Source organism: Lissotriton helveticus, chromosome 4_1 (genome assembly GCF_964261635.1).
Source record: "Lissotriton helveticus chromosome 4_1, aLisHel1.1, whole genome shotgun sequence".
NCBI lineage: Eukaryota > Metazoa > Chordata > Amphibia > Caudata > Salamandridae > Lissotriton > Lissotriton helveticus.
The window spans coordinates 53,527,714-53,550,325 of record NC_136063.1 but is presented as its reverse complement, the minus strand read 5'-3'; the positions used below and the strand labels follow the sequence as shown (position 1 = coordinate 53,550,325).

At 47.2% G+C, this 22,612-nt stretch overlaps 1 protein-coding gene across 1 annotated transcript; it reads left to right on the top strand.

Annotated features, from left to right (window-relative positions):
* Window positions 1-5,144: 5,144 nt before the first annotated feature.
* Window positions 5,145-7,343, top strand: LOC144827849 (E3 SUMO-protein ligase KIAA1586-like). Its single transcript, XM_078686013.1, is given in 1 exon segment — window positions 5,145-7,343. A coding segment is annotated over 1 exon segment (2,199 nt).
* Window positions 7,344-22,612: the final 15,269 nt, after the last annotated feature.

Sequence of the window (22,612 nt, the reverse complement as noted above, 5' to 3'; positions counted from 1 at the left end):
GAGAGGTGGGGAGGGCCTGTGTCTGTGCTGGAGAGGTGGGGAGGGCCTGTATCCGTGCTGTAGAGGTGGGGAGGGCCTGTGTCTGGGCTGGAGGGGTGGGGATGGCCTGTGTCTGTGCTGGAGGGGTGGGGATGGCCTGTGTCTGTGCTGGAGGGGTGGGGATGGCCTGTGTCTGTGCTGGAGGGGTGGTGAGGGCCTGCATCTGGGGTGGTGAGGGCCTGCATCTGGGCTGGAGAGGTGGGAAGGGCCTGTGTCTGTGCTGGAGGGGTGGGGATGGCCTGTGTCTGTGCTGGAGGGGTGGGGATGGCCTGTGTCTGTGCTGGAGGGGTGGGGATGGCCTGTGTATGTGCTGGAGGGGTGAGGAGGGCCTGTGTCTGTGCTGGAGGGGTGGGGATGGCCTGTGTCTGTGCTGGAGGGGTGGGGAGGGCCTGTGTCTGTGCTGGAGGGGTGGGGATGGCCTGTGTCTGTGCTGGAGGGGTGGGGATGGCCTGTGTCTGTGCTGGAGGGGTGGGGAGGGCCTGTGTCTGTGCTGGAGAGGTGGGGATGGCCTGTGTCTGTGCTGGAGGGGTGGGGAGGGCCTGTATCCGTGCTGTAGAGGTGGTGAGGGCCTGCATCTGGGCTGGAGGGGTGGGGAGGCCTGTGTCTGTGCTGGAGGGGTGGGGATGGCCTGCATCTGGGCTGGAGGGGTGGGGAGGGCCTGCATCTGGGCTGGAGGGGTGGGGAGGGCCTGCATCTGGGCTGGAGGGGTGGGGAGGGCCTGTGTCTGTGCTGGAGGGGTGGGGAGGGCCTGTGTCTGTGCTGGAGGGGTGGGGAGGGCCTGTATCCGTGCTGTAGAGGTGGGGATGGCCTGTGTCTGTGCTGGAGGGGTGGGGAGGGCCTGCATCTGGGCTGGAGAGGTGGGGATGGCCTGCGTCTGTGCTGGAGGGGTGGGGATGGCCTGTGTCTGTGCTGGAGGGGTAGGGATGGCCTGTGTCTGTGCTGGAGGGGTGGCGAGGGCCTGTGTCTGTGCTGGAGGGGTGGCGAGGGCCTGCATCTGGGCTGGAGGGGTGGGGAGGGCCTGTGTCTGTGCTGGAGGGGTGGGGAGGGCCTGTGTCTGTGCTGGAGAGGTGGGGAGGGCCTGTATCCGTGCTGTAGAGGTGGGGAGGGCCTGTATCCGTGCTGGAGAGGTGGGGAGGGCCTGTATCCGTGCTGTAGAGGTGGTGAGGGCCTGTGTCTGTGCTGGAGGGGTGGGGATGGCCTGTGTCTGTGCTGGAGGGGTGGGGATGGCCTGTGTCTGTGCTGGAAGGGTGGGGATGGCCTGTGTCTGTGCTGGAGGGGTGGGGATGGCCTGTGTCTGTGCTGGAGGGGTGGGGAGGGCCTGCATCTGGGCTGGAGAGGTGGGGAGGGCCTGCATCTGGGCTGGAGAGGTGGGGATGGCCTGTGTCTGTGCTGGAGGGGTGGGGATGGCCTGTGTCTGTGCTGGAGGGGTGGCGAGGGCCTGTATCTGTGCGAGGTGGGGAGGGCCTGTGTCTGTGCTGGAGGGGTGGGGAGGGCCTGTATCTGTGCTGGAGGGGTGGTGAGGGCCTGTGTCTGTGCTGGAGGGGTGGGGAGGGCCTGTGTCTGTGCGAGGTGGCGAGGGCCTGTGTCTGTGCTGGAGGGGTGGCGAGGGCCTGTGTCTGTGCTGGAGGGGTGGTGGGGACCTGTGTCTGTGCTGGAGGGGTGGCGAGGGCCTGTATCTGTGCGAGGTGGGGAGGGCCTGTGTCTGTGCTGGAGGGGTGGCGAGGGCCTGTGTCTGTGCTGGAGGGGTGGTGAGGGCCTGTGTCTGTGCTGGAGGGGTGGCGAGGGCCTGTGTCTGTGCGAGGTGGGGAGGGCCTGTTTCTGTGCTGGAGGGGTGGGGATGGCCTGTGTCTGTGCTGGAGGGGTGGGGAGGGCCTGTGTCTGTGCTGGAGGGGTGGGGAGGGCCTGTATCTGTGCGAGGTGGGGATGGCCTGTGTTTGTGCTGGAGGGGTGGGGAGGGCCTGTGTCTGTGCTGGAGGGGTGGGGATGGCCTGTGTCTGTGCTGGAGGGGTGGTGAGGGCCTGTGTCTGTGCTGGAGGGGTGGTGAGGGCCTGTGTCTGTGCTGGGGTGGTGAGGGCCTGTGTCTGTGCTGGAGAGGTGGGGATGGCCTGTGTCTGTGCTGGAGAGGTGGGGATGGCCTGTGTCTGTGCTGGAGGGGTGGGGATGGCCTGTGTCTGTGCTGGAGGGGTGGGGATGGCCTGTGTCTGTGCTGGAGGGGTGGGGATGGCCTGTGTCTGTGCTGGAGGGGTGGGGATGGCCTGTGTCTGTGCTGGAGGGGTGGGGATGGCCTGTGTCTGTGCTGGAGGGGTGGGGATGGCCTGTGTCTGTGCTGGAGGGGTGGGGATGGCCTGTGTCTGTGCTGGAGGGGTGGGGATGGCCTGTGTCTGTGCTGGAGGGGTGGGGATGGCCTGTGTCTGTGCTGGAGAGGTGGGGATGGCCTGTGTCTGTGCTGGAGGGGTGGGGAGGGCCTGTGTCTGTGCTGGAGGGGTGGGGAGGGCCTGTATCCGTGCTGTAGAGGTGGGGAGGGCCTGTGTCTGTGCTGGAGGGGTGGGGATGGCCTGTGTCTGTGCTGGAGAGCTGGGGATGGCCTGTGTCTGTGCTGGAGAGGTGGGGAGGGCCTGTGTCTGTGCTGGAGGGGTGGGGATGGCCTGTGTCTGTGCTGGAGGGGTGGGGATGGCCTGTGTCTGTGCTGGAGGGGTGGTGAGGGCCTGTGTCTGTGCTGGAGGGGTGGGGAGGGCCTGTGTCTGTGCTGGAGGGGTGGGGATGGCCTGTGTCTGTGCTGGAGGGGTGGGGAGGGCCTGTGTCTGTGCTGTAGAGGTGGGGAGGGCCTGTGTCTGTGCTGGAGGGGTGGGGAGGGCCTGTGTCCGTGCTGGAGAGGTGGCGAGGGCCTGTATCCGTGCTGGAGAGGTGGCGAGGGCCTATGTCTGTGCTGGAGGGGTGGGGAGGGGAGGGCTTGCGTCTGTACTGGAAAACTAAGTAATGTTCTGATTTGTTACCTTTGCCTCAAATTGTAAAGCGCTCTGGTATCCTTCGGGATCAAGTTTGTGCTTTTTTTAAAACTTTATAAATTAATTTTAAAACAAATCCTGTGAGCAGCAGTTCACCCTAACAGGGCCATACATCCTGCTCAGTTTATCAAGAGGGCAGCTCCCAGGCAGTTGGAGAGCTGAAGGCCATGCGCATCCATCATTGTTATTTTGTTGAGAGGGCACAGATAGCAGTGGATTGCCTTGTAGTTTTTCGAATTTGATGTCCTCTCTGAGCCATGTCTGGCAGTAAAAGGGGGTTTTAGCATTGTACAAACTTCAGCAAAACTCAGAACTTAGATCAAGGTTTATGTTGAGCCAGAGATCCCCTGTATATTTCCCAAAGATTTCTTAATGCTTACATTTAATGGCGCACCTTCCCGTGCCCCCATTCCTGGCAACCCAGATGGTAATTAGGACGTTTTTGCTTTCCAGTCTGCCATTGGCATGGTTAGGTGTCTGCCTGTCTGAAGAGCCATTCTTGTTGGATAGCCATGTGTGCCTGTGACCTTCAAGTGCTTTGTGTACTCTGGGGATGAAGGGCAAGTAACCTGTCCTGTGAAAAGTAGGGAGAGATTTCTCCCCATATTTTGCCATATATGGTTGATCTTTCCTATATCCTTTAACCATCAAACCACCAAACGTTAGAGTGCTGCCACAAATTATGTTCTCTTTTGTAGAGCTGGTAGGCTTGCTAGTTAGCGCCCCAAAGGCTTTCCATGATTCAGAGTAAGGTCCGATGACTATCGTGTAGTGAACATGCCCCTCTGAAAAAGACTTGCAGAAATTTCCGTAAATCCTTCAGCTTCGAGTTGGTAAGATATTAAAATGTGTACCACTGTTTTCACAACTGAAACTTTTTCTATTTTGTAAGAAATATGAAATGTCCATTCACTACACTTTCTGCTGGAGTGTTCTTGAGAGCCTGGCCTGGTTAAGGCATTTTGTTCTGGTTCAGACTCCTGCCCACAGCAGCGTTCCACCATCATAGCTGAAGAAAGGAATGGATTTGCTGATGTTGCTTCAAGCGACATCTCCTTCCAAGGTGTTCTGGCTGCAGACCACCTGAGACACATCTTTAGGTTCTGAGGTGGTAGAGTTAATCCTATCCAGAGAGCTGTGCTGGATGCAATGTGGCACATTGATGTCAGTGCCTCAGGATATTCATTATACTGTGCAGTGATATACAAATATACAAGGATGGCAATGCCTAGGAGTGTTCTTTATATTGTGCAGTGAGGTAGGAAGAGAGCAGTGCCTACGGGTACTCTTTATTCCATGCAGTGACGCAGTAGTCTATTCCTGCTTTGTGGGTTTGTTCTGTGGGTTTAGTATTGTGTGTGTTCTGGGGTAGGGTGCTACTCGCCAAAAAAGCAATTCAACACCTTGGGGGTAGCAAGTGCTATATAAATGTATACCTTTTCCCTCTCAATCCAAATGACTAACACATCTACCACTCAAATTACTTTCATATTTCACTATACTAATTTGCCACTAATCCTTTATGGATTTTGTAGTAGCATGCTACTCGCCAAAAAAGCGATGCAACGCCTCATCAGGGGTAGTAAGTGTGACATAAATCAAAATGCTGTACATTGGGCCTTAGCAGGGAGTATGTGTGTGGGAGGACTGTGCAGGCAGTGTGTACCGGCATCCATGTGTGAGGCAGCGAACAAGTCCCGTGTATGCAAATCAGGAAGGAGTAAGTAGACTGGAGTACAGTACATATAGATGAACCAGTGCCATCTTAAGGACTTTTGGAGACCCGGGGAAGACGTATTTTGGGATCTCCAGATCAGGAAAACCTTACAACTTCACTGCACAATGAGAGATACTTTCAGGAACAGCACAAAATGAAGAGTAACATCTGCCTGCCAAATGGCACTTCAATTAAACATTGTTGATCACTGGCGTAAACTATTCAATTTTTGTTGCAGATAAGAGGCTCAATATTCTATTTTCGTGAAGGAAGGCCTTATCACCTGGAAACCAAAATCAGCAGAGGAAACCAGCAGAGCAAGATTTTCTTTTCTTTTTCAGATATACCAGTCCAGCCTCCAAGAAGGAAGTTCTATATTTACCATGGCTACTAGTAGCTTATCTGCTTCTGCTCTGAAGCGCAAGTCTATGCAGTCTTCAATGATTGACTTCCTACCGTCACTGAAGCGCCAGCGTGTTACAGGGGAGTCTTGTCCAGTGCAACCAACTAGTGATGAAGCTAGTAAAACCCAGCAAGAGTCTGACAGGGACAGTCCACCATTAGAAAAACTTCAACGTGTGCCAGAGAAAGAAACTGTCAAACTCCCTGACTGCTGGAACACTAAACAGTGGTATTACTTTCAGGAGGAATATAAATGGTTGTATCTTAAGTCAGGCAATATTGGATGTTCTTCCTGTAAACGGGCTAAATCAACAGGTCTTTCAGTGCACAATAACACCCAAGGCATGCGCGTAAGTAAAGTGTGGGCAGATGGCGAGGTTGGTCCTTCCGGTGACGGAAAAGCTTTCAGGCAGAAACAGCTCAGGAAGAAGATTATGGAGCATAAGGCGAGCGCTGGTCACTTGGCAGCTGAGGACATTCTTACAGCTCAGCAGAAAAATACATTGGTGGTGGCAGTACACGAATGTAATGCAAAACATATGGAGAGCACATGCAGGGTATTTGACACTGCCTACTACTTGGCAAAAAAAAATCGCCCTTTCACTGACCACCCTGATCTAATTCTCCTTCAGGCAAAGAATGGCAGCGCAATGGGACGTGTTTTGCACAGCAATGTGACTGCAACTGAAATAATAAAACACATTGCATTGGAAATGCAACAAAGATTGGTCTGTTATATCAGAAAACACAAACCAAAGATCACAGTATTAATTGATGAGAGCACTTCTATTAGCAATGCTTCTACCTTGATCATCTACCTCCGTGGCATTTTTGGAAATGAAAGTACCCCAGTGACCATCTATTTCAGCCTCCTGGAGCTAGCAGAAACTAATGCTATTGGCGTAAAGACCGCTCTCCTAAGCTACTTTGAAAAAGTTGGACTCACAAAAAGTCTGCTTCATGATATCTTGATTGCGGTATGTACTGATGGAGCAGCAGTTATGTTTGGTAAAAAAGGAGGAGTAGTAGCATTGTTGAAATCAGAATTTCCAAATCTTGTACTGATATGGCACTGTTTGGCTCACAGACTAGAACTTGCTGTGGCAGATACAGTTGATGAGGTTGCAGGGGTCAATCACTTCAAGATTTTCATGGACTCATTGTATGCCACATACAGCATGTCACCAAAAAACCAGAGAGAGCTAAATCTTGCCGCCAGCGAGCTATGTGTACAGCTTCAGAAGATAGGGAACATGCTTGATACTAGATGGGTAGCATCCAGTTACAGATCTGTAAAAGCTGTTTGTAACTGCTTCCCTGCCTTGTGCAAACATTTTGAGAATGCTTTTTAAGACCCATCCAGACCCATAAGAGACCGGAGTAAGTATGAAGGTCTCTTGAAGAAGCTTACATCCTATTCTTTTATCAGAGATTTGGGGGTAATGTGTGATGCACTTCAAGAGCTCAAAGACTCATCACTCTCCTTACAGAAGAGGGATATTACAATTGTTAATGCCCACAGACTTTTGGTTAGTCAAGTACGCATATTTATAGCAATGAAGGACTCCCCAGGGGAGTTTGCATCTGCGGCTCAGAAAGCAGTGGAGGAGGGCAAATTCAAGAATGTTCCTCTTTCCCATGGTAGAAGCAACTCTGTTGCCCTTAATCAAAATCAGTTTTACCAAAGCCTGTCTGTAAATATAAATAAACGATGTGCCCCGGATTCTGAGAAAGAACTTATAGCCAGCTTCAGTGTGCTAGATGCAAGCAACTTGCCTTCTGGTGATGAATGTATTCTTTATGGGGAAACAGATATCCAGAAACTGTGTTCAGAGTTTCAGCTGCCAGCAAGAGATACTATCCAAGCTTTTAGACTTTTCAAAGATTTTGGTGGAAAGAAAACCCCTGAAGCATTAAAAAAGTTAGTCGTTTGCATGGAAACCCTGCCAGCAAGTAATGCGGATTGCGAGAGAGGTTTCAGCGCAATGAACTTAATTGCTTGTCCAACAAGGGCCTCTCTTCTTGTAGAGACCATTTCTTCATGCCTATGGGTAAAACTCAATGGTCCTCCATTTGAAACATTTGATGCAAAGCTGTATGTGAAGAGTTGGCTTGCAAAAGGTAGAAGGTCCGCTGAAGAAAATTGTTGTGAGAAACCCCAGCAAAATAATCACACTTAATATCTTCAAGGGTTTTGGGGAATCCGGCAATAGATTTCTAAGTAATATAAATAATTTTTACATGTTTTTTTAAAGTGTTTGGTATTTGTATGGCTTATACTTAATAAATATACTTTTTTGCCTATTTTATTATCATTTGCTGGATGCAACTTCATGATTTTCTTAAGCACACAATGCTAGTTATCTTGATTTAGACCACGCCCCTACTCGGATAGACCACGCCCCTACTTGGATAGGCCACACCCCTTTATGAGAGTAGCCACGCCCCTTTTAGAGCACCCCCAGTTTTTTTTTTTCCACTTAAAGCCCTGACTAAAGCTTTTAGGTACTGAAGTCTGTGTTCACTATCCTAGTGTTCAGGTCCACTGTTGTTTTCCCTCCATCCAGCCGGGTTCATCCGGTCCGTAACTTTGTAAACTGTTGCATCCATAGACGTTGGTACGCATCCCGCGTGAGAGTTTCCACTCTGCACGCGAGTCCCGTGGGCCTCCTGCTCCGTGCTTCCCTAGTCCGTAGCGTAGTCCCAGCGATCCTCCAGTCTCTGGATCTCCTAACAGTACTTTCTTTCCTCGCATTCCATTGTTCTGAGTATATGGTTTGTCGTGCCCCTAAGGCACACGTGTAAATATTGTGCGAACTCATATTTCTTTTGTAGTATTGTCATGTGCTTAGCCCTCTGATCTCATAAAGAGTTCAGAGGTGTTGTTGTTAATAAATAGACTGTTTATTTTCATAACTACCTGTGTGGTGTCCTTTCATTTGGTATTCAAGGGGTTATATTGTGGTAAAACAGCTGGCTTCACATGCCATTCAGAGATTAGCCTAAAGACTGCTTTTGTCCACGCTACTAGGATAGCTGGTCTATAAGGTTGACTTTACAACCAATCACCATAAGGGTTGTTTGGACTGATACAAGGTGATCACTAGAACTAGTGAGCATCATATATCAGGCCAACTTCTCACAGACCGCTCACATCGTGTATGTTGTTACTGAAAGCAGAAGTTTTCACCCCTTCCATGCTGCCGTCGGCCATTGGCCGACAGCAGCACTACATGCCCTGTGCTGCCGTCGGCCAATGGCTGACGCGGCCTCGCCCATTTTGCAGAAGTGCCACACTTCCACAAAATCGCGGGCGCATTAAATGGGTTAAATTATTTTATCTGCTCCCAAGCCTGGTGCGTTTTAAAACATGGAAATTAATACACGGGGTTTACCTGAAGTTGTCAGTCATCTTTGATGGTACTTAATCCACAGGTCGCTCGCTCTGAATGGCAGGGAATTGCCGTTTGAACGGACACCATTACTTATTGCCAAAAGTTGAGGAACTTGGTAAATGTAGAATTATGGTGGAGAACCAATCATTGTTCAATGGATCATAAGGATGATGATCCTAGTGCATTGTGGGACACGTGGTCCAAAATGTATGCGCATCTCATGAAACAGGAACAAAAGCTGGAGTTCACCTCTGTGCATTTTAAACCAATGCATTGTGTCATACAATCCTCTACATTCTCGAAAGCTCAGTCATTATATTAAGGCCTGTTGAGGCACTATCAAATGTCAAAATCAAATTGATTCCACTATTGGCAAACAAATATGGGTGAGGGTACAAAGAGGCTGTAGCTGCTAAGTGCCGAGCATTGGGAGCAGTAGAGGAATCCCTAACTCACATACTGTGCATCTGCAAGAAACTACGCTCAATGAGAATATACTGGCTTCACCCTATTTGGCGTACTTTAAATATACAGACATGTCAAGCTGCCCTGGTCGAGTGCATGAAAGCCGAATCAGTGCAGCTAGCGGCGCGCTTCATGAAATATCTGATGGCAGTAAAGGCAGTTTTGGATTCTGACCATCACACAGAACCATAATTCATAACGCTGGGCCAAGTAAAAAAAAAAAAGGAAATATTTTTTATCATAGTGAAACATATGCACTTTATACTGTTTTTTATATGACCTCATTGAAAATATTTTAATTAGTTGGGCAATAAAGAATTATCTGTCGTTATGGTAACCATGTTGTTCCTGCTTACATTTTACATGCTATACTTAATCTTGCATTCCCTATGAGTGTTTGCATTTCCAGGATGTTGGTTCTTTATTAGGCAGCATTTGGCTCGTCTAGTTCGTAATTTGAATTGAGTCGCATCCAGGTGTTTATAGCCGAGCACACTTGGGTTGTTGTTGATGGCAGTGCAAGCTTCTCTCAGTGGGACAATGTGGGGTTCAGTTGGGGAGAGGAAGTGGCACTATGATAAAAGCTACAGAATTTGGAGCTGGGGAACCCCGTTCAGCCTTCATGACCAGTCCCCCAGACCACTCGCTTGAGGGAGCACATTCCCATGCTAGACCTTAGAAGGCCCCGCTAGACCTTAGAAGCCTTGGTGTCTTAGCACCAGCAGGTGGACACTGGCAGAGGCAAGTGTGGGTTAATCGTGATGGCCTGTCCACCTCTATCCATACTGAGGGTTCACCTCAAGTCTTGCGGATAGGCCTATGAAGCAGCACACCCTAGAGCAACAGTGACTGTCACAGGACAGAACCTCTGAGAATGGCCGGCATTAAGGCAGTGCGACCGGTGTGACCACACAGGGCACTGACTTTGGCGGGTGCATCGTGTTTGCAAGTATATCATGGATTTAAAAGCACCTGCTGCCTCCTGTCTGCCCTCCAGCAGTTTTCTAAAACAAAAATATCATGATAACTCTGGTGATTAATGTTCGAGAGAGAGAGAGAGAGAGAGAGAGAGAGAGGGAGAGAGAGAGAGAGAGAGAGAGAGAGAGAGAGAGAGAGAGAGAGAGAGAGAGAGAGAGAGAGAGAGAGCGAGAGAGCAAGAGAGCGAGAGAGAGATCAGAGTTTTGTCTAGAGGAAGTTTTGACTCATGGAAAGATAGTGCAGAGGGTTAGTGTGCCTGCTACAAAAAACATGTACCATGCAGATCACAAAGTGCACATAATGTAAATAGGTCAGTGGTTTACTGTTTTTGTCAGAGAGATCCCTTTGTTACTTGCAGTTTATAAGTTAAAATCCTAACATAGAACTGTGAAATAAACTGTCATCTAAGAGCTGCATGCAAACTGCAAGGTATAAATTAGAGTGCTATGTTTTGTTTCCCCCAGTCTTTGATTATCCTAATGTTGCAAAAAGGGTTCATTTGGGTAGATTTAGTAAGAGTACAACTTATTGGCCTGCTAGAATCCCTAGGTGACAAAGTGAACGATCCCTTGACATGCACGCTTATGACATGAAATATTGCTGGTTTGAAGGCAAAACAAGATGACAAACAGTGGTCAATGGTAATAAGGGCAGCCCACATCATTGCACTCCAAGAGACCTGGATACTTCTGATTCTTTTGTAATGGATGGTTTTGCCCCTTTTTTCAAAGCTGCCTCACCCTCGATCACTGGTAGAGCGAAGGGTGGTTTACTCACCATAATTTCTCTTAAACTATCCTGTAACATCAAGGGTCTCCAGTCCCTCGCCACATATTCTGGCAGTAGAACTGACCTTTTTAAGTGGGGCAACTCTGTTGATTGTATATTTTTATAACTCGTTTTGTAGAGATTTTGCGAGTGAACATCTGACTGGTCTCGATGTCTTCTTAGAGGAACTTGCACAGGGGAGACATACTCCCTACAATCTGCTTATAATGGGGGATTTTAAAATTCATTGTTGTGAATTAAACTGTGTGATAGAGAGGGAGCCCAATGAAGATTTGCCACCAATGGCCCATTTTGAAGACTCAATTCAAGGCACCCGGCTGGATAGTTTATTAGCAAACAATAATCTGTACTGTCTAGAGCATGGGGAAGGAAAAGAGGCGATTCCATCTTTCTTTGGTAGAGGTTGCAGTTCCACTATAGACTATGTCGTATTCTCAGCCCCATATACAAACAGATTTGTGAATGTTAGGGTGGCTCAAACCAGTTTTAGTTACCACAATGCTAATATTCTGGAAACTAAAGGCTACTTGGTCTTCAGGGGTGGGGAGCCAAAAGCTCTGACTAATTGGGTTTTTCGGCCCATGGCCCAGGACCGAAAGATAAAATGGGAGAAAATTGTCCCGGAACTTTTTTTCTTCAGCTATATACGGAGGGCAAAGAGGAAATCGAGTGCTGTCTAAATACACACAGTGAGCCAACAGAAGTATTAGAGGCTTATGATAGACTAAGTAAGCTAATTGGTAATAAGCCAATTAGCAAAAAGTCCAAGGCAGGGACAAATGAGGTAAAGTGGTTTGACACCGACTGTTCCAAAACTCATAAAGCCCCCATGGTTGCCCTAAAAAGCATACCCAAAGACCCCGAATTGATTAAATCCTGTAAATAAGTCTACGATATAGCTTCTAAAATATAGGAAGGCTTTGCTAAGGGATCAGGTTTGGGACGATCTAACACTGGGGTGTTCACAAGCTGATAGTTCAAACTTCTGGAATGTGGTAAACAGCTCATTTTTTAAAGACAACAGAACTACAAAAGTAGAGTGTGTAGTCCCAGCTTTGAACAAATTTACTCAGAGGTTGTTGCAGAACATATAGGTCCCTCCTGGGTACCGAGCCCTTTACCCCTAGACTTGATTTTGGATATAAAAGAGGACCAGAAAGCCATTGAGGGTATGTACGCCAGGAAAGCTCCCAGCCCTGATGGGATACCGGTGGACCTTTATAAGTCAGATTCGGGTGTATGGGCGAAAATTTTAACTGGAGTGTTTAATGCAGCAGTAAGGGTTGGCCAACCTCCTTCATGGTCAACAGCAGTGATATTGCTAATTTTTTTTAAAGGAGCCAGAGAAGACGCGGGATGTTATCACCCAATTTCCTTATTGGACTCCGCAGCAAAGATCATGGGAAAAGTAATTTTAAAGGTAGTGGTTTAGTAGAGCAATGCATGAACCTACTCATGATTACCAGTAGATATACCCTAGCCAAAAAAGGACGTACGTCATTGGCTTTTATGGACTTAACGTCCACCTTTAACAGGGTAAACAGCTCCAAGTTATGGCACCTATTGATAGATACAGGGATGGCCATGAATTTAGTAAATTTTTTGCATTGGTCCCATCTCAATCGAACTGCCTCAGTGAGATCTAACAAAGATGGCTCCCTATCTAATGCTTGGAAGGTACAAAGAGGAGTACGGCAGGGTTGCATCCTTGCCCCGGTTTTATTTACTCTGTATATCAATAATCTGGGGGCAGTACTGTCTAACTCTTGTCTAGACATTCCTAGAGTAGGTTCTAAATATATTCCAGCACTTTTATATGCGGGTGATGCAGTTTTAATTGCCTGGACCCCAAATGTACTGAAATCCTTAGTTAACACTTTTATTGATTTTATGGTAGCTCTGGACCTTGAAGTTAATTTCTTTTTAAATCACACTGTCAATGGGTTACCCAAAAGGGGGAACAAGGCTCTTCCCTGTAAAGGTGGAGTGCTAACCAATGTGCCCACTTAACCATACTTGAGCGTATTATTTGACAGGGGCAGCTGGGTAGCACAGCGCGCTCTAAAGAAAAATATTTTGGCAAGAGCGCCTAAAGCTTCACTGGATTTTGCTAGAAGATTAGGGAGCAAACCAATACAACCACTGCTAAAAATATATATATTGAGAAATGTGTCGCAATGACAGCGTATGGTAGTGTGGTGTGGGGTGGGGTTTTAAGGACTGCAGCGAACTCCAGGGGGTAGAAAATAACCATTTACGAAAACTCTTGGCTGCTCCCCCTAGCATTCCAGCTTTTGTTATCCATGAGGAACTAAGACAGGGCTACTTGATAGACAATATTGCTGTAGCTCCCCTTATATGGTGGCTAAACATTTGGTCGAAAGATAAACCAAACCTAAACCAGACTATCTGATGATTGTATGAGTTTGGACGGAGCCATGGAAATCCTGTGATTAAATTATATTTCACAGCAGCTTTCAAATCTTCGGCAACCAGAGCTATTTAGGAATCCAAAGAAGCTGCAAGCTGAAACTGTGAAAAACGTAAAAATTCAATTTCTTACTAGGAGGCATTTAGATAGAGAAACAAAAGAACTCATGAAATGTTATGGCAACCATTTTGGTCTTTTGTTAATAACCTGCATCGCCGCGTTTTTTTATCTTGGTTTAAATTTAGTTGTATCCACTGGCTCCTAACTGTACCTAAAGACTTCTCAAAGTTAGGCTCCTTGCAACCATATGCATGTGACAACTTCTCCAAACAAGATATATTGCACTTTATGTTTTTATACCGAATTGAGTTAAATATATTCTACCACTTTTTAGAGATTGCCATTTTTCACAAGTTAGGACCGCACTGACCTACCTACAAATGCTTTCTTCCCCCTTCGTTTGTTATGGGGTTGCAAGTTTCCTGTCAAGGGCGATCCATAAATGAAATAATATGGTGGGTTTACAATCATGAATTGGGCCATCAGAATATGTCTGTTCTTTGTGTTTCTTATATCTTTCTCCATTTTAACCAACAACATTAATGTTTTTAATGTAAAATTTACTTTTATGGCCAATATGTGACCGAATAAAGTTTTAATTGATTGATTGAATTCCGTTCATGTTTTGAAGACCCCAACCATGGAATTATGTTTTAAATTCTCAGTTTGAGTTTCTCCAGACCAATCACCATTAAACTATATTGCCTGCTTATATGGTTGTCATGTGACTCCTACACCTTGTAGTCCTTTGTCTTGTGTAACATTTTCTATACAGTGATTTCATTGATTGGCTCTGTGTGATGTAAAGTGCTCCAACACCCTACACTGGTATGAGCTGCACTGTTAATCAAATACATCTGAGAGAGCGCAGTTATGAAGACTTGAGGGGCACCGTTAAAAGGTGGTAGTGAGGGAATCCGTGGCGGAGGTGGTCATTGGGGGGCACCAAACATTGTCGCACAGGGCGGCATCAACGCTAAAGCTGGGCCTGCCCTTGAGGCCAGTCCGCTTCACCCATTGGTACCTTCATCCGCCTCGTTTCAGCAGTAGTAGCTGCAAATCACCAGGGATCGGCAATGCAGGATTTGCACGCACACTAAACTATGTTCGCAAACTTCACAGTCTCTCTGCTTCATGCACAAGCACTTTTAACATGTGCTGCCTGCTTTGGGGCCACTGGAAATATACAGCAAAGGAGGACCAAATGATGCTGCAGTGTTGACTAAATTATGCATAAAAAAAGGCTGCAGCATAATACAGTATATTTTCTTATATTTTATTATTTTGACATTTTACACATGCTAACAGTCTCTGGATAGACTTTGCCTTCTTAGTACCAGTGTAACATACAAATACAGCAGTAATAAAGGTGATCAGTCAACATTTGCGAAGGGCTGTCCACTTCACAGAGACACAAGTCACTTTTTTGTTACTTTTAAATCAGTTTCAGCTACAATTTTTAAGTTAAAATTGTCAGATTATGCAGCAGATGTGTTATGCGTCAAATATGCCAGGATCATAATTAAATAGAAAACATTTGCAAACTGGGATATTTTGCTATTCATGTTTGAACTGGTCCTGTGGTAAGTAGAAGTGCTGATGACAGAAACTCCGTGGCTCGGAGACAAATGGCTTCTGCTTCCACTTTTAGGCATATTGGGGACATTCTGTGATTGGAAACACATCCCACTTTGTGAATGTATTGTAATGTCAATAATTCATAATAAACCTTAAATAATCCTAAGTATCCATTGGTTGAATTAAATTACATAAGCTGTAACTGGTCGGTGAAAAGCCAAACAAATAATACAAATGGGGATCTTTTGTGCATTCTGGCCACACCTCTGACTCCGCCCACTGATCCAATCCTCAAGTTATTCCTGTCCTCTGATTCTCCGCCCACAGTTCCCCTACTATTTTTCCCCACTCCGACCACTAGTGCAAAGTGTTAAGTGCAACATTATGAAAAGAGACCAACAAAAAAAAGACTTCAGTAAAGAAAGAATGATAAGAATACGAGACCCACAGCGAACAATAATTTCACTCAGAAAGAAGAAACCTGCTAGTAGGGTGCAGAGCAGACGCACTGGAAACAGCTGCACTTGGTTGACCTAAGAGGGAGGTAGCTTTCAGTGTCCAATAGCAGTCTCACCGGGTCTGAGCACCGGCAGTTTTTTTAAGGAGGCCTTGAAACGGGTCTCTGTCGGGCTCTGTTTTGTGCCCTGGCACAGGTGGTCCCTTTTTTTGGGCATTATAGAGGAAGGGAAATCCTGTAAAGAGTCAATTCAATTCATAAAGCTTTATTCGGAGCATTTAGAAAACATGTCCATAAAAGCACATATAGTTACAGATACAGACAATTCATACATATTTCATTAAAGAAAACACATAATGTAAAAATAAGCAATTATTAATTACAGACAATACATTAAACAATACATATCTCCATAAAGAAACACATAATACAAAGTATCCAGAGGGGGAAGGGATAAATATTTAAAAAGTACAAATGTACAAATATTTAAAAACACATGCTTTTCCTGGCGCTAATGGCTTTAAGCAAAAAAGAAGCAGTAAAAAAGCAGATGTCCGGGTGATTCAGATTAAAAAGCAAACTCATGGCATCCGCGATATTTCTCACTCCAAATCTATTTAACAAAGGCTTCAAGTAGAATTTCCGTAACTCCCTATACAATTCGCATGTCAATAAAAAGTGCTTAGTACTTTGTTCTGTTTTATTATCACATACACATGGGCCGATAGGGCGCTTTTTGATGTTAGGGCACGCAACCAGATAGTGTACAACACCCATCCTCATTCTGGTTAGTACAAACTGGTGCGAGCCTCTTGTTACATGTGACAAATATGGACTAAAACCAATGAATTCATTCATGCTATTGTACAGTACACATGTGGTTAACTTAGAATCCTCTAGAAGGTGCCTTTCATTACAGTGATTTAAAAAGATTGTTTTCACATTAGATTTGGGGATGTCTGAGAGACTGTAAGGGTCCATCAGCACATTGATCCCAAATAATTTTTGTAAACATTCAATAACATATTTGATCCAGGGGATCTTCAGGGGCTCGTCCAATAAAAGACAGTCCTTGATAATAGCTCTATTCAAGGAGGTACCATCACTAAGCCAGATAGAGCGCCACAGTAATAGGGGCCTTAACATAATCAAATCACTTAGGGCCTGAATCCCTGTTTCTTTATGAACCAAGGAGTTGGAGGTAGACTTGGGTAAAAACAAGAGCTTTTTCAGGAAGAGATTCTCCTCTACCTGAAGGCTCTTAGCAGATGAAACACCCCAAACGCCTGCCCCATATAGGGCCGCAGAAAGACATTTAGCTTGATACATTTTTAACATGTCTTTAATACGTCTATTCCCCAGCTTCTTGGCGAACAAGAAGACCCCGTTGGAACTCCTAATCATCTTAGTTCTGACTACTTTATGTTCAGTGGCCCAGCTCCCATTATTGGAGAAGGTAATTCCCAAATAGCAAAAATGTTCGACTTTTTTAACCGGGTCACCGTCAATTAAATAGTGGGTATTGCCTTTAATTTTTGCTTTTCCCGACCTGCCCTCCATTACATATGTCTTAGACTTATTAATCACCAGTTTCCTACTCTTAATGAAAGATGAAAAACAATCCATCAGACGTTGGAGACCCAAGGGTGTCCTGGATAGTAACACTGCGTCGTCCGCATAGAGTAATACAGGTATATTAAAATTATTAACTCTAGGGGCATCCGCAGTGACTGCCTGCAGGGCGGATTCGACCTCATTTATAAAGAGAGTAAAGAGTAGGGGTGCTAAAACGCACCCCTGTCTAATACCTCTTCCAATCCCGAACTTGGTCGTACATTCCCCATTGGGTCCGTAACGGACACTGGTGTGGAGCTTTTCGTACAGGCGGGCTAAGAAATATATAATGCCCTCAGGAGCTCCCATTTCCAATAATTTGGCCCATAATATTGTGTGATCTACCAAATCAAAAGCGCTGCTAAGGTCAGCGAAACATAAATAAAGAGACCCTTTTTTTGCCTGGGTATATTTCCCTACCAGTAGCTCTAAGTTCAGGCACTGTTCAATAGTACCACGGCCTTTCCTAAAGCCAAACTGACAGTTACTTAGGATATCGTTGGTTTCTGCCCACTCCTCTAGTCTTACAAGGAGGACCCTACTCATGATTTTAACCGATGAGTCCAGTAAGGATATAGGTCGATAATTTTTTGCGTCCCCCCAGTCACCTTTTTTATAAATGGGGACGATTATTGACTCTTCCCAAGTAGACGGTATTTTACAACAGATAGCTGTGTTAAAGATTTTGGTAAGCAGTGGCCCCCAAATCTCAGGTGCAGTCTTATACACGTCTATGGGGACGCCATCCGGTCCCTGGGCCTTGCCTCCTTTACTGGTTCTTATGCTAGCCATGGTTTCTGCAATAGTAATATCTAAGGCTAAGATGGGCCAGCCTTCTCCGTGGGAAACTATTAAGTTACTTGAGTCAAAGATGTTAGAAAAATGCTGGATCCACAATTCCATATTCACATTGGATGTGAGTTCAGGGACCTTGTCGTCTTTTAGGAATGGGCTATTCACCGTGGACCAGAACAAGGTACAATTATTCGTGTCCGCAGCTTGGGTAAGGTTATCCCAGGCTTCCTGCTGTAATTCAGATTTTCTTCTTTTGAGGGTCATATTATATCCCTGTCTAAGTTGGACCACCAAATTCTTATCTCTTGGTTTCGCTGCAAGAGCCTCTTTAAGAGCATTCCGGGCAGTAGAGCAAGCATGATCAAACCAGCCCCTTTTACATCTGGCCTTAAACCCAGCCTCTTTAGAACATTTCTTGTTAATGCTTGAATTGATCCTATTAAAGTGGTCGATACTGTCGGACGAGATGTCATCCTGTTCTAAAATTGCCACAATCTCTGTTAGACAACTAGAAATGATGGAATCTGATGTTATGTCCGCTTTTTCCCCTTTCCACCTCAGTCTATATCCATTCTGTCTATGAGGTTCGATATTGGCAATGATACCCTGTTCACAGACATAATCATCTTTCCAGAAAGTTAATTCTCTAGACAAACAGTTATGATCACTCAACATAATATCGATCACCTTGGGCATTGGACATAGCGGAGCAATGGTTGAAGACATACACATAAAATCAATACTGGTATTAGCGCCCCTTCCTTTAAAAGTAGGTATATTTTCGCCCATATCGTTTTTAGCATTGTCCATAATTTCCATGTCATATTGTATCAGAAAATTATTCAAGGTTTCCCCATAAGTGTGATGGGGAAAATGGATTTCAGCTTCCCCCAGTCGGTTATACACACCGCAAACCTTCTGGGCGGATAATGGGCACACACAAACATTAAAATCCCCCACAAAAATAAATTCAAATACACCATTAAAATTCTTCACGAAATTGTTCAATGCCATATCTAATTCGTTAATTGCAACATGTCTAGTGCTATCAAAAATATTGTTATAAAAATTAATCAGTAGAATATTTCTGCCGGCTTCTTGTGTAAGCCATAGAATTTGTGAATGCGCCCCCACATTAACAAACTTTTTCACTGAGATGGGTAGTTTAACTGAAATTAACACCATCAACCCTCCTTTAGCTCTACCATGGGTTGAGGGCAATGCTGGAAGCTCATAGGACACATACCCATCAATGCCTTTGAAATTTTTGCACCATGTTTCCTGTAGGCACAGAATAGTAAACAAGTGCACAAAATCCTTCCATCCTAACGCAACTTCCTTGGCCGCAATTCCGGCAATATTCCAGCTAGCAATGTAACAAGGTAACTTCCCTCTCGCTTGGCTAACATTTGGCAGTTCAACGCTAGATATGGGCATGTTATTCTCCATAATAAAAGGCTCTATGTTAGGTATAAAATTTGAGACGTCACCCCCTGTCAGCGTACAGTTCAGACGCACTTCATTGCCTATTACATCTATAGACAAAATTACATTTTCATTAAGGGTACTATTTCCCACATCCCTTAGTGGGTCAATCTCATGTCAGTCGTTCTGATCTAGATAACTCAGGGTCTGAAACCTATTCTGGGTTGGGACCTGGTAAACCATTCCATTATCGAACAAAGTGGAGCTACCTGGAGGTACAAATGGGTTGGGGGTATGCATTAAAGAAGGAACATTCCCCCCTAACATAGGATTCCCCTTGTGCATCGGAGGGGTAAATAAACCAGGAGGTGCAAATGAGTTGGGGGTATGCATTAAAGAAGGAACATTCCCCCCTAACATAGGATTCCCCTTATGCATCGGAGGGGAAAATAGACCATTTTGTGGACCAAAGGAAAAGTTAGGCATCATTGGTCTGTTTGCCATAGATGGATAGATAACATTACTCAATACCCTCTCCTTACAATTAACGGGGGGTTGCCTACTTAGATGGTTGTAAAAGTAGCCCAGTGGTCTGGCAACTACTTCTGTCTCCGACTGTGTGATTGCGGCCGCTCTGAGCAAGACGGTCGCAACATGTTGCGGGTGTTTAAAATTAATTATCACACAATCCCCCCCCACAGACTTTTTTGGTATTACCTATCCAGTTGACTCTTCTGATAGAGATGATTTGATCGGAATAGCCGACTGGGTAACCACAATGTAGGTTTAACCAAGAGATAGTTTTATTCCTCAAAGAATCAACAGTCTCATGATCATTTGAGGGCTGGGAAAGGATTGGAACATTAGTTAATACCACAACATAAGGTACACAGTCGGGTGGGAGATCAACTGGGCGTCTGCATATCCTAGTGGATACCCCATTAGGTCCCCTTATCGTATTGGGTGGAACTGGCACCGCTGGTGCCAACACTTGCATGGGGGCTGATAGTATGGCACCCGACAATGTACTTGTTACCCCAATATTAGATTGTTGTAAAGATCTATCTGCCTCCTGAGTCGGTGTGGGTAGTGATTTCAGTGGTACTTTGGGGGGGTATTTCCTAGTAGTAATAGAGGGCGCACTAGTTGAAGCTTTTGGCTGCTCCTTATCTCTTGTGGAGGCAGTGGCTAAGCAAGTTGTCTTTTTAATATCGGCTAAAGACTTTTCTAAGTTATCAGCATGCTTATCCACCACACCCCTTAGCCTAGCTACTTCCTCCTGAAGATCTCCTATTTTGTTTAACAGGGGCTCTACCACCATATTAAGTTTACTTAGAATATTACTCATGAGTAAATCAATTTGGTCAGGCTTAATTGAAACATATTTATCTTGGCTTGGAGTTCCTATGTCCTCGGTATACTCCGAAGGTATGGTGTCTTTTTTCTTTCTTGTAGTATGACTACCTCGCTTAGGGACCGTTTTTCTACAGGCTCGCATAAATTTGGAGGCCCTACCAGATTGCTGAGGAGTTCCCCCAGCATTATCACATGGGTCATCATCCCCCCTTATCGACTTGTCTGGAACCATAGATAGATCAACATTAGTACTATTATCAAACTCTACTGGGGCATTCATCTCATTAACAATATTGTCTGAGTTGATATAGTTGTTTACATCTGCAGATGAGTTCGATGGGGGGTCTGCAATAGTACTTTTTCCCAGTGATTTCCTTCTATCACAGTTAATTCTGGAGACCGCTTTCAATAGGTAGTTATCCGGTAATGTAGTTTGGACTGACATTTTCAGGGCTTGGTCAGAAGTCTCAATAAAAGTTAATTAAAACGAGGGGACCAAATGAAGTTTCCACGATGTGTAAGTCAATTGTACTCACAGTTGGAGCCAAGGGGGGTGGCCCTGCCCGGCCTCCTCAGGCCCCTGACGGCCACAGACGGCCCCGCCCTTGTCCCGGGCTTCTCCCGCGCGCGACTCGCGGGGCGAGAGGGGGTGTCAGCCTTTTACAGGCGCCTCCGGGCGCTCTCTGGACGTCACCGTCGTGCACCCGCCCCAGGGGTTGCTGGGGATTGTAGTGCGCTGGTCGCGCTTCCTCCCGGTGTTCTGTGGCGCGTTCCGCTGCGCCGTCGTTCCCCTCACGGCTTCGGTCTCACAGGTGAGTCTTTGATGTTCCCCCACTGGGCTCCCGGGGGGTCAGCCTTTTACAGGCGCCTCCGGGCGCTCTTTGGACGTCACCGTCGAGCACCCGCCCCAGGGGTTGCTGGGGATTGTAGTGCGCTGGCCGCGCTTCCTCCCAGTGTTCTGTGGCGCGTTCCGCTGCGCCGCCGTTCCCCTCACGGCTTCGGTCTCACAGGTGAGTCTTTGATGTTCCCCCACTGGGCTCCCGGGGGGTCAGCCTTTTACAGGCGCCTCCGGGCGCTCTCTGGACGTCACCGTCGTGCACCCGCCCCAGGGGTTGCTGGGGATTGTAGTGCGCTGGTCGCACTTCCTCCCGGTGTTCTGTGGCGCGTTCCGCTGCGCCGCCGTTCCCCTCACGGCTTCGGTCTCACAGGTGAGTCTTTGATGTTCCCCCACTGGGCTCCCAGGGGGTCAGCCTTTTACAGGCGCCTCCGGGCGCTCTCTGGACGTCACCGTCGTGCACCCGCCCCAGGGGTTGCTGGGGATTGTAGTGCGCTGGTCGCGCTTCCTCCGGGTGTTCTGTGGCGCGTTCCGCTGCGCCGCCGTTCCCCTCACGGCTTCGGTCTCACAGGTGAGTCTTTGATGTTCCCCCACTGGGCTCCCGGGGGGTCAGCCTTTTACAGGCGCCTCCGGGCGCTCTCTGGACGTCACCGTCGTGCACCCGCCCCAGGGGTTGCTGGGGATTGTAGTGCGCTGGTCGCGCTTCCTCCCGGTGTTCTGTGGCGCGTTCCGCTGCGCCGCCGTTCCCCTCACGGCTTCGGTCTCACAGGTGAGTCTTTGATGTTCCCCCACTGGGCTCCCGGGGGGTCAGCCTTTTACAGGCGCCTCCGGGCGCTCTCTGGACGTCACCGTCGTGCACCCGCCCCAGGGGTTGCTGGGGATTGTAGTGCGCTGGTCGCGCTTCCTCCCGGTGTTCTGTGGCGCATTCCGCTGCGCCGCCGTTCCCCTCACGGCTTCGGTCTCACAGGTGAGTCTTTGATGTTCCCCCACTGGGCTCCCGGGGGGTCAGCCTTTTACAGGCGCCTCCGGGCGCTCTCTGGACGTCACCGTCGTGCACCCGCCCCAGGGGTTGCTGGGGATTGTAGTGCGCTAGTCGCGCTTCCTCCCGGTGTTCTGTGGCGCGTTCCGCTGCGCCGCCGTTCCCCTCACGGCTTCGGTCTCACAGGTGAGTCTTTGATGTTCCCCCACTGGGCTCCCGGGGGGTCAGCCTTTTACAGGCGCCTCCGGGCGCTCTCTGGACGTCACCGTCGTGCACCCGCCCCAGGGGTTGC